The sequence below is a fragment of the Physeter macrocephalus genome, chromosome 11 (genome assembly GCF_002837175.3).
Source record: "Physeter macrocephalus isolate SW-GA chromosome 11, ASM283717v5, whole genome shotgun sequence".
Taxonomy (NCBI): Eukaryota; Metazoa; Chordata; class Mammalia; order Artiodactyla; family Physeteridae; genus Physeter; species Physeter macrocephalus.
In genome coordinates, this window is record NC_041224.1 from 45691148 (window position 1) to 45699788 (window position 8641).

General features: G+C 44.8%; 1 protein-coding gene across 1 annotated transcript in view; it reads right to left on the bottom strand.

Annotated features, from left to right (window-relative positions):
- Positions 1-5823, bottom strand: part of MYO5C (myosin VC) — a 111101-nt gene extending 105278 nt beyond the window's left edge. Inside the window, exon 1 of the mRNA XM_024128939.3 lies at positions 5654-5823. Coding sequence (XP_023984707.1) covers positions 5654-5680 — 27 coding nt within the window. The 5' untranslated portion in view covers positions 5681-5823. The remainder of the gene's footprint in view (positions 1-5653) is intronic.
- Positions 5824-8641: the final 2818 nt, after the last annotated feature.

Genomic DNA, 8641 nt, shown 5'->3' on the forward strand with positions numbered 1-8641 from the left:
TCCACCAGTTCCATCCCTTCAGCCTGTGACCATGCCCAGGTGTCCCCTCTCTACCTCACAGTTCTACTAAAAGAGAAGCAATGCCAAAGACCTCCTGGTGGCCAAATCCAATGACACTTCCTCAGCCTTCATCCTCCTTGACTTCTCTGCAGCTATAGAACTGACTGCTGAATTGTTATTGATACACATGGTCTTCTTACTTTGCATATCTTATATGTTCATGATCACAGAGCAGATGCATTTTTGTGCCGTCATTTTCCACGTAACAAACATTTTCCCATGTTGTTATGAACTCTTCACAGTAGCATTTTTAGTGGCTTCATACTATTCTATTCTTCTATCTATAATTCACGTAACTCTAGCCCTCTTCCTGGACATTGGGGTTGGTTCCATTTTAGTTATTAGAAGGAATAATCTGATAAATAACCAGATGTTGGAGGAGGCAGCTATGAAATGAATGGACTTTCCAAAAATCCTCTGTGTGTTGGGGGAAAGGTCAGATTCCTTGAAGAGAAGGAAGATGATAAGGTCGCTGAATAAAGTGGTGAGAGTAGGAGGTATTAAGAAGATAGGTTTTTAATCCTAGCTCCATCGCTTCTATGTAACCTTAGGCAACTTACTTAACCTGAGCCATTTGTAAAAATGGGATAGCAATAACTAACACATGGCATTGTTTATTCAGATTAAATGAAAGACGTTCTGAGGATAAAGTTCACAGAGTTCTGAGGATGGCATCTGGCACATAAGAAGTACTCAGTGACTATAAGATAAAAGTAACTATCATCAACATCATCATCGTCATGACCATAGCTCTTTCTGAAAGCAAAAAAATTCATTCATTCATGCATGCACACATCAAACATTTACTGAGTCCCTACTGCTCCCCGTTCTCTAGAAACCCTTGGTCAATAAAGGAGACAGAGTTAAGGAGCTATTACAAGTCATCATGAAAAGTGCCTGGATGGAGGGGCTGGCTGCAAAGATTTCTCAGAAGAGGCACTGCTCAACAATATGACTGACAAGGGGTTAATATCCAAAATACACAAACAGCTCATACAATTCAATATAAAACAAACAGCCCAATCAAAAAATGGGCAGAAAACCTCAATAGACATTTCTCCAAAGAAGACACACCGATGGCCAATGGGCACACGAAAAGATGCTCGACATTGCTAATTACTAGCAATTAATTAATAATTATTAATTATTAGAGAAATGCAAATCAAAAGCATAACGAGGTATCACCTCATACTGACCAGAATGGCCATCATCTAAAAGTCTACAACTGGGACTTCCCTGGTGGTGCAGTGGTTAAGAATCCACCTGACAATGCAGGGGACACAGGTTCGAGCCCTGATCCGGGAAGATCCCACATGCCGCGGAGCGACTAAGGCCGTGCGCCACAACTACTGAAGCCCACACGCCTAGAGCTCGTGCTCCGCAACAAGAGAAGCCAACGCAGTGAGAAGCCCACGCACCGCAATGAAGAGTAGCCCCCTCTCGCCGCAACTAGAGAAAGACCGCTTGCAGCAACAAAGACCCAACGCAGCCAAAAATAAATAAATAAACAAATTTATTTATTTAAAAAAATAGTCCACAGTTAATAAGTGCTGGAGAGGGTGTGGAGAAGAAAACCCTCCTACACTGTTGGTGGGAATGTAAATTGACGCAGCCACGATGGAAAACAGTATGGAGGTTCCTTAGAGCTAACGTATGATCCAGCAATCCCACTCCTGGGCATATATCCAGAAAAGATGAAAACTCTAATTCGAAAAGATACAGGTACCCCAATGTTCATAGCAGCGCTATTTACAATAGCCAAGACATGGAAAGTGCCCATCAACAAACAACTGGTTTAAGAAGATGTGACATATATATACATATATATATATCACACACAAAATGGACAGTGCATATATAAATATATATATCTATTACTCAGCAGTAAAAAAGAATGAAATATTGCCATTTGCAGCAACATGGATGGACCTAGAGAATATCATAGTAAGTCAGAGAAAGACAAATATTATATATCATTTATATGTAGAATATAAAAAATAATACAAATGAATCTATATACAAAACAGAAATAGACTCACATAGTAAACTAACTTATGGTTACAAAGGGGAAAAGGAGCGGAGAGGTAGAGATAAATTAAGAGTATGGGATTAACAGATACAAACTACTATACATAAGATAGACAAGCAAAAAGGATTTACTGTATAACACAGGGAACTGTATTCAATATCTTGTATTAACCTATCATGGAAAATAATATGAATAACTTTGCTGTATACCTGAAATGAACACAATATTGTAAATCAACTATACCTTGATTTAAAAAATAGGAAAGAAGAAGAGGCACTGCTCAAACTGAATTTGAAAGGTGCAGGCACCAGAGAGCAGAACAGACATAGAGTGGTGACACTGCAGGAATGCACTGCAGGATGGCAAGAACTTGGGCAGAGGGTGAGCCAAGGTAGGAGCTGGCAGGCAGCGGGGGAAGATGCAGAGGCGGGGCCTTGTGGGCTGGTCAGTGAGTCTGAACGTGACAGGGGCCTCCAGAGGGGCTCAATTAGAGGATGGCCGGACCGGTTTTTCTCAGAGAGATTTCAAACAGTGGAACTGCTGAACAGCAGCAAATGCTCTGAACGTTTCTAAGGCACGTTGCCAAAGAGCTTTTGAAAAGGGGTGGGTCGTTTTACACTTCAACTGGCAGCAACTACTCTCAACACACTTCCTCCCGAGTGTCCCCTTTCTCAGAACCTCTCTTCCTGTGGTTCCCATGCCAGGCCTCCCGTGTCCCCCGCCCGTGACGGCTCCATCTGTGGCCCCTCTGCCTCCTTTCCTCCCTGAACAGATGCATCCCCAGTGTCCTGTCTTGGCCCTCTTCTCTCCCTTGATGAGGCCCTCATGCCTGGGCTTCAACTACCACCTCTGGGGAAAACTCCTGGCCCACCTTCTATACCAACCTCCAACCACTCAGGGCACTCTCCCTTGGAAGCCCCTTCACCACATCAAGCCCGGCACGTACAAACCTTGCCTCATGACTCCCCTAACGTCTCCTCCTCCTGAAGTCCCTGCGTCAACAGCACCAGCCTGCTTCAATCTTTCAGACTCTAACCTCATCCCTCTCCCTCACACGCCCCAGTGCCGTCTCCCATTCTCACCTACCTTTCCATGCTCTCTGCGCGCTCCTTCCATCCTCCACGTCTAACACTGCAGCCCTAATTTTTTTCCCGTGCACTTAGGATGACCTGAGAATTCAGCTACCTGGCTCCAGCCTCTCTCCCATGGGCACAGTCTCATGGTCACTGCTGGCATATCTGACTTACACCACCCTGGATCCTGTCATCCCCATTCAAAATCTTCAATGGAATATAAAGCCCTGACCTAACTCTCTGGCTGCCATGACTCTCCCCTGCTAAGCCCCATCCCCCAGCAGGCTCCTCCATGCCTTCCAGGCCTCAGCAGATTGAATTACTTGACATTTCTCATTTCTCACTAATCAGAAAACTCCGAGGCAAGACTATTCATTTAAATTTTCTTTTTCTAACCTTCCCCAAGCATAATGTTTTATATACAAAAAGTGCTAAACAAATGTTTTATGGGAGATAATATGCCTGTCTTCAATGCAGGAAGGGAAATTAGTCAGGGGCCAGGCAGGTAACAGCAGTGTAAAGTGGGTGAGTGGAGCAGCGGGCAGATCATAGGGTGGGTCTGGATGTCACAGAGGAACTGGCTGCCACACACGGATCCCTGAATGGACAGCCCACCCATCACCCTGCTACAGGGTGAATACTTGCCTCTGAGTGCAGCAATGGGTTTCAGGTTGTTTTAAAACATTATGTGGCTAAGATTGTGCAGGGAAACAGAGCATTCCTGCGGGTTCACTGTGGCCAAGGTTCCCCCGTCACAAACTTTGACCTAGACTAATTGGCTAGATCTGCAGACTCGGGAGCGTGGGAGGGAGTGGTAGGGAAGCAAGGGAGAGAGCTTAAGATTTCTGTGTCAGTTTAAGGAAGAACTCTTTAACAAAGAAGTTCTCTAAAACCTAAACAGGCAGCTACACAAAAGGGGGAGCTTCCCACCTCTGGAACTGACAACGTGGAGGCTGACTGGCCACTGGGAAGGGAGGTGCCTGGACACAGGTGCTTACTTGGACACAAAGTGTCCAAAGACTGCGATTCTCACAGTCTTTGTCCATCCAAGCTCACCTCTAGAAAACTCTTCCATATTAGTTTTCCTACATTGTGCCTGGTACCTAGTTGGTATTTAATAAATATTGTGGCATGAGTCACTTGAGGATAGGGGTATTCACACCTGTGTATTTTTGCTTCAGGAAAAATTGTTACTTAGAAAGGATTAATCAGCATTTTCCTCCGACCACCAAAGTATCTTCCAAGAATAGTTTTTTTCAAGAATTTTTTTTGGCTCCAGTAAGCTGAAGATCTAAGAAGCATTGCTGGATATTTGATGTCTCACATTCTCACTGGTAAAACTATTCTAACACTGCCATTTAGAACTCTAGTTAATAGAGGGGGAAATACTGTTTGGTTCATTTGTATTTGTACTGTTAACTAATTAAACAAAGTAGAAGAAAAAACGGTTGCTTAAACCATTGAAACAAATTATTTACAGCCATCGTTTATATCTACAGCAAAAGTGTCTCTTTAATATAAAGCTAGGGCACTTGTCAGGGGAAATGGATGAATTCTAGTCTCATCTATCTGAATACTGGGTACCACAGATTTCCCTCACTGGGGTACAGGAGTATCTGGCTTTATGGCTATTCGAGTGGATTTTTTCCAACACTTTCACACTTTTTATCCAAATAATTAACCAAGCTCATCTCAGAAGGTTCTGGGCACCATGTGGGAATCCTGGCCTTCCCAGAGAAGCAGGGGAGCCCTCGTTTGCGGGAAGAAGAGGTTTCAGAGGAATGCTCTAGAGTGATTCCCGGACTCGGGGTGTACGTGAAAGATTTTTTTTTATAAGCTGTAAAGCACCTTATAAATGTGAGCAAAGAGCCTGCGACTGCAGTGTCAGGATCCCTGGATTCCCAGGAGCCCTCAACTTCTACTACGGGTAAGGCCTGGGCCACACTCCCAAGAACCCGCAGCTTCAGGCACCAGATGAACTTAAGTGCACGTGCAGGTATTTTGAAGACCCGGGAATTCTAGAAAGCATCCTGAACACTGCGGTCCGAGCTTCTGTGCCGACTTGTTCAAGGGGGAAGATTATACACGCTATTATTCGCCCGTGTCTGAGGTTTCTGAGTTTCCGTGGGCAAGTCTGATTCCCTCTGTGGCGCAGGAGGAGGAGCCGAGAGGCGCGGGAGAAGGGACGGACCCGCAACTCCTGGACACCGGGAAGCTCGGGTCCGGCGGAGAAGCAGCCCCTAGCACTCGGTCTTCCCATCCCGAGGGGACCCAGGCTCCCGGGGGGCGCCTTCCCCACGGATAGGAACCCGAGCTCTCGGCGGGGCGGGGGGTACGACGCTCCCCGGACCCCCATTGTCTCCGCGGACCACCCCCCCGCGGCGAGCGCGCCAGGTGCACAGGTGTGGCCCGGGCGCCAGGTACAGTCAGCACTAGCGCCCGGCCGCTTCCCTCCCGCGCGCCTTCCCTTAGGTCGGGCCACCCTGCCTACCTGCGTGTACAGCTCGGCCACCGCCATGGGCGCGAGAGGACAGCTCGAGGGCTGCGGAGGTGCAAGGCTCGGGGGCTGGGCCGGCGGCTCTGTGGCCCCGGGGCAGGTAACCGTCGCTGCGGGGCCCACAAATCAGCGCTGGGCCATCTTGCGGAAGAAGTTTCCCAGAAGCCGACTAACTTTGCCGAGGGCTGGCGGCCCCGGAGGAGAGAAGTCGCGGATTGGTCCTTCCCGGCCCGCGGCGAGGCCTCGCTGTGATTGGCGGGGTGGGGGCTGCGGGTGCGGCGCCCCTCCTCCGGACGGGTGCCCGCGGCGAAGTGGGTCCACCTGGCGGGGGCCGAGCGCTCAGCCAAGAGCCCCCGGGTCAGGGGATTCGCTGGCTCTCGAGGGAGGAAGCAGGTGTGTTCTGAAGCGTTCCCGACCCAAGTTTTAGCTCCCTTAGGTCTCAACGTGCTTACTGGAAAGAGCAGAGGATATAACCATTTGCATAGAAAATCCAAGAGAATCAACCACTAGAACTTGTTAAAGAGTTCAGCCAAGTGACTATATTCAAATCAGATTTTAAAGTGAATAAGTTTCCTTTGTATGAGCAATAACCGGTTAGAAAATAAGATATTTGAAATATAAACGAAACTATAAAGTGTCCACTAACAAAAATGCACTTGGCCTTTGTGGAGAAAATGTTTGAATTTCTCTTCAAGGGTATAAAAGAAGGCCCGAATAAATGGGGAAATGTGCTATTCTCATGGATGGGAATATTTAACATTGTACAGGTGTCAATTGTACCCAAATTAATATATAAGCCTAATACAACTGGAATCAAAATCCTAGCAGGGGGACTTCCCTGGTGGCACAGTGGTTGGGAATCTGCCTGCCAATGCAGGGGACATGGGTTCGAGCCCTGGTCCGGGAAGATCCCACATGGGGCGGAGCAACTAAGCCCATGGGCCACAACTACTGAGCCTGCGTTCTAGAGCCCATGAGCCACAACTACTGAGCCTGCGTACCACAACTACTGAAACCTGTGCGCCTAGAGCCCATGTTCCCCAACAAAGAAAAGCCACTGCAATGAGAAGCCCGCACACTGCAACGAAGAGTAGCATTGGCTCGCCGCAACTAGAGATAGCCCGCGCACAGCAACAAAGACACAACGCAGCCAAAAAATAAATTTAAAAAATTTAAAAAAAATCCTAGCAGGACTTTTGGAGAATTGTAAAGTGATTTTATATTTTTTACGGAATAATAAAAGTCCGTGTATAATTAAGACAATGCTCAAAACAAAGAACAAAGAGATTAGCCCTACCGTGTATTAAGGGATATCACAAAGCCATGGTCATTAAAACAGTGTGACACCGGCATGGGAATGGATAAATGAATAATGGAACAGAATGGAGTCCACCAACAGGACCCTGCATTATATAGTGGCCTGGAGAACCAGAGGAGGAAGGGAAAGATTATTTAATAGAAGGGCCATTATATGAAAAAAATATAAAAATAAAAGCAAGTGCATGGCAAACAGTACATTCAAAAATAAACTCTAGATGGATTCATGATTAAAATTTAAAAGTAAAATGAGGAAATTACTAGATAAAATATAGGGGTAATATCTTTTAACTGTTGGGTTAAGAAAAAATGAGTTAAGATACAACGTAGCACAGCTATAGAAGGAAAGAAATGATGGATTTGAGGTCATCAAAATGAAAGATTTCTGTTCAGTGAAGAACACCATTTGCAAAGAAAGCCAACAGATTAGGAAATATATTTGCAATTTAAAAAACAAGTGATTAATATCTAGAATATTAGTCTAGAGTATATAAGAAACTACTGTAAATTGGTTAAAGAAAAGATAGGAAGTCCAGTTTTAAATATTGGACAATTGGCAAAGGAAATGAATAGGCAATTTTCACATGGGGATACTCAAATGGCTGGTTAGCATATAAAGAGATGTTAACTTTATTAGCAGAGAAATACAAATGAAAACAATGAGATCACTTCACATCCATATTGGCAACAATAGTTAGGTTGGACAACATCATATGCTGCCTAGGATGTGAGAAAACAAGAACGTTTTTGCTCACACAGCTGGTGGGAACTATAAAGTCATCCCTTGGTATTCGGGGGAGGATTGGTCCCAGGACACCCAAGGATACCAAACTCCTTGGACACTCAAGTCCCTAATATATTGATATAATGGCATGGTATTTGCATATAACCTACACACATCTTTCTGTATATTTTAAATCATCTCTTGATTACTTATAATACCTAATACAATGGAAATGCTATGTAAATAGTTGCTGAAGCATGGAAATTCAAGTTCTGCTTTTTTGCAAATTTCTGGAATTATCAAATGTATATTTTGGATCTGAGGTGGTTGAATCTGTGTTTGCAGAACCTGTGGATATGGAGGGCAGACTGTACTGATCCTCCCATTTAACAGAGCAATTTGAGAATATTTACTGAAAATAACTTCAGGCAGAAAAATTCTCACATAGTCACCCAAAGAGATAATTATGTAGATGTTCATCACAACACAGTTCTATATCAAAGAGTTGGAAACACTTAAATATCCATCAAAAGGGTTATGAATAAGTAAAATAGTATATACATACAATGTAAAACTGTACAGCTGCTAGTAGGAATGGACATGATCTACCTATACCACTCTGAGAGATATAAAAAACAATGCTGAATACATGTCTAGCACAAGTCATATATATAGTATTTTTTGTTATTTTATCTTTTATACATCTTTACTGGAGTATAATTGCTTCACAATGCTGTGCTAGCTTCTGTTGTACAACAAAGTGAATCAGCCATATGCATACATATGTCCCCATATCCCCTCCCTCTTTTTTTTTTTTTTTTTTTTTTTTTTTTTATGGTACACGTGCCTCTCACTGTTGTGACCTCTCCCGTTGCAGAGCACAGGCTCCGGACGCGCAGGCTCAGCGGCCACGGCTCACGGGCCCAGCCGCTCCGCGGCAT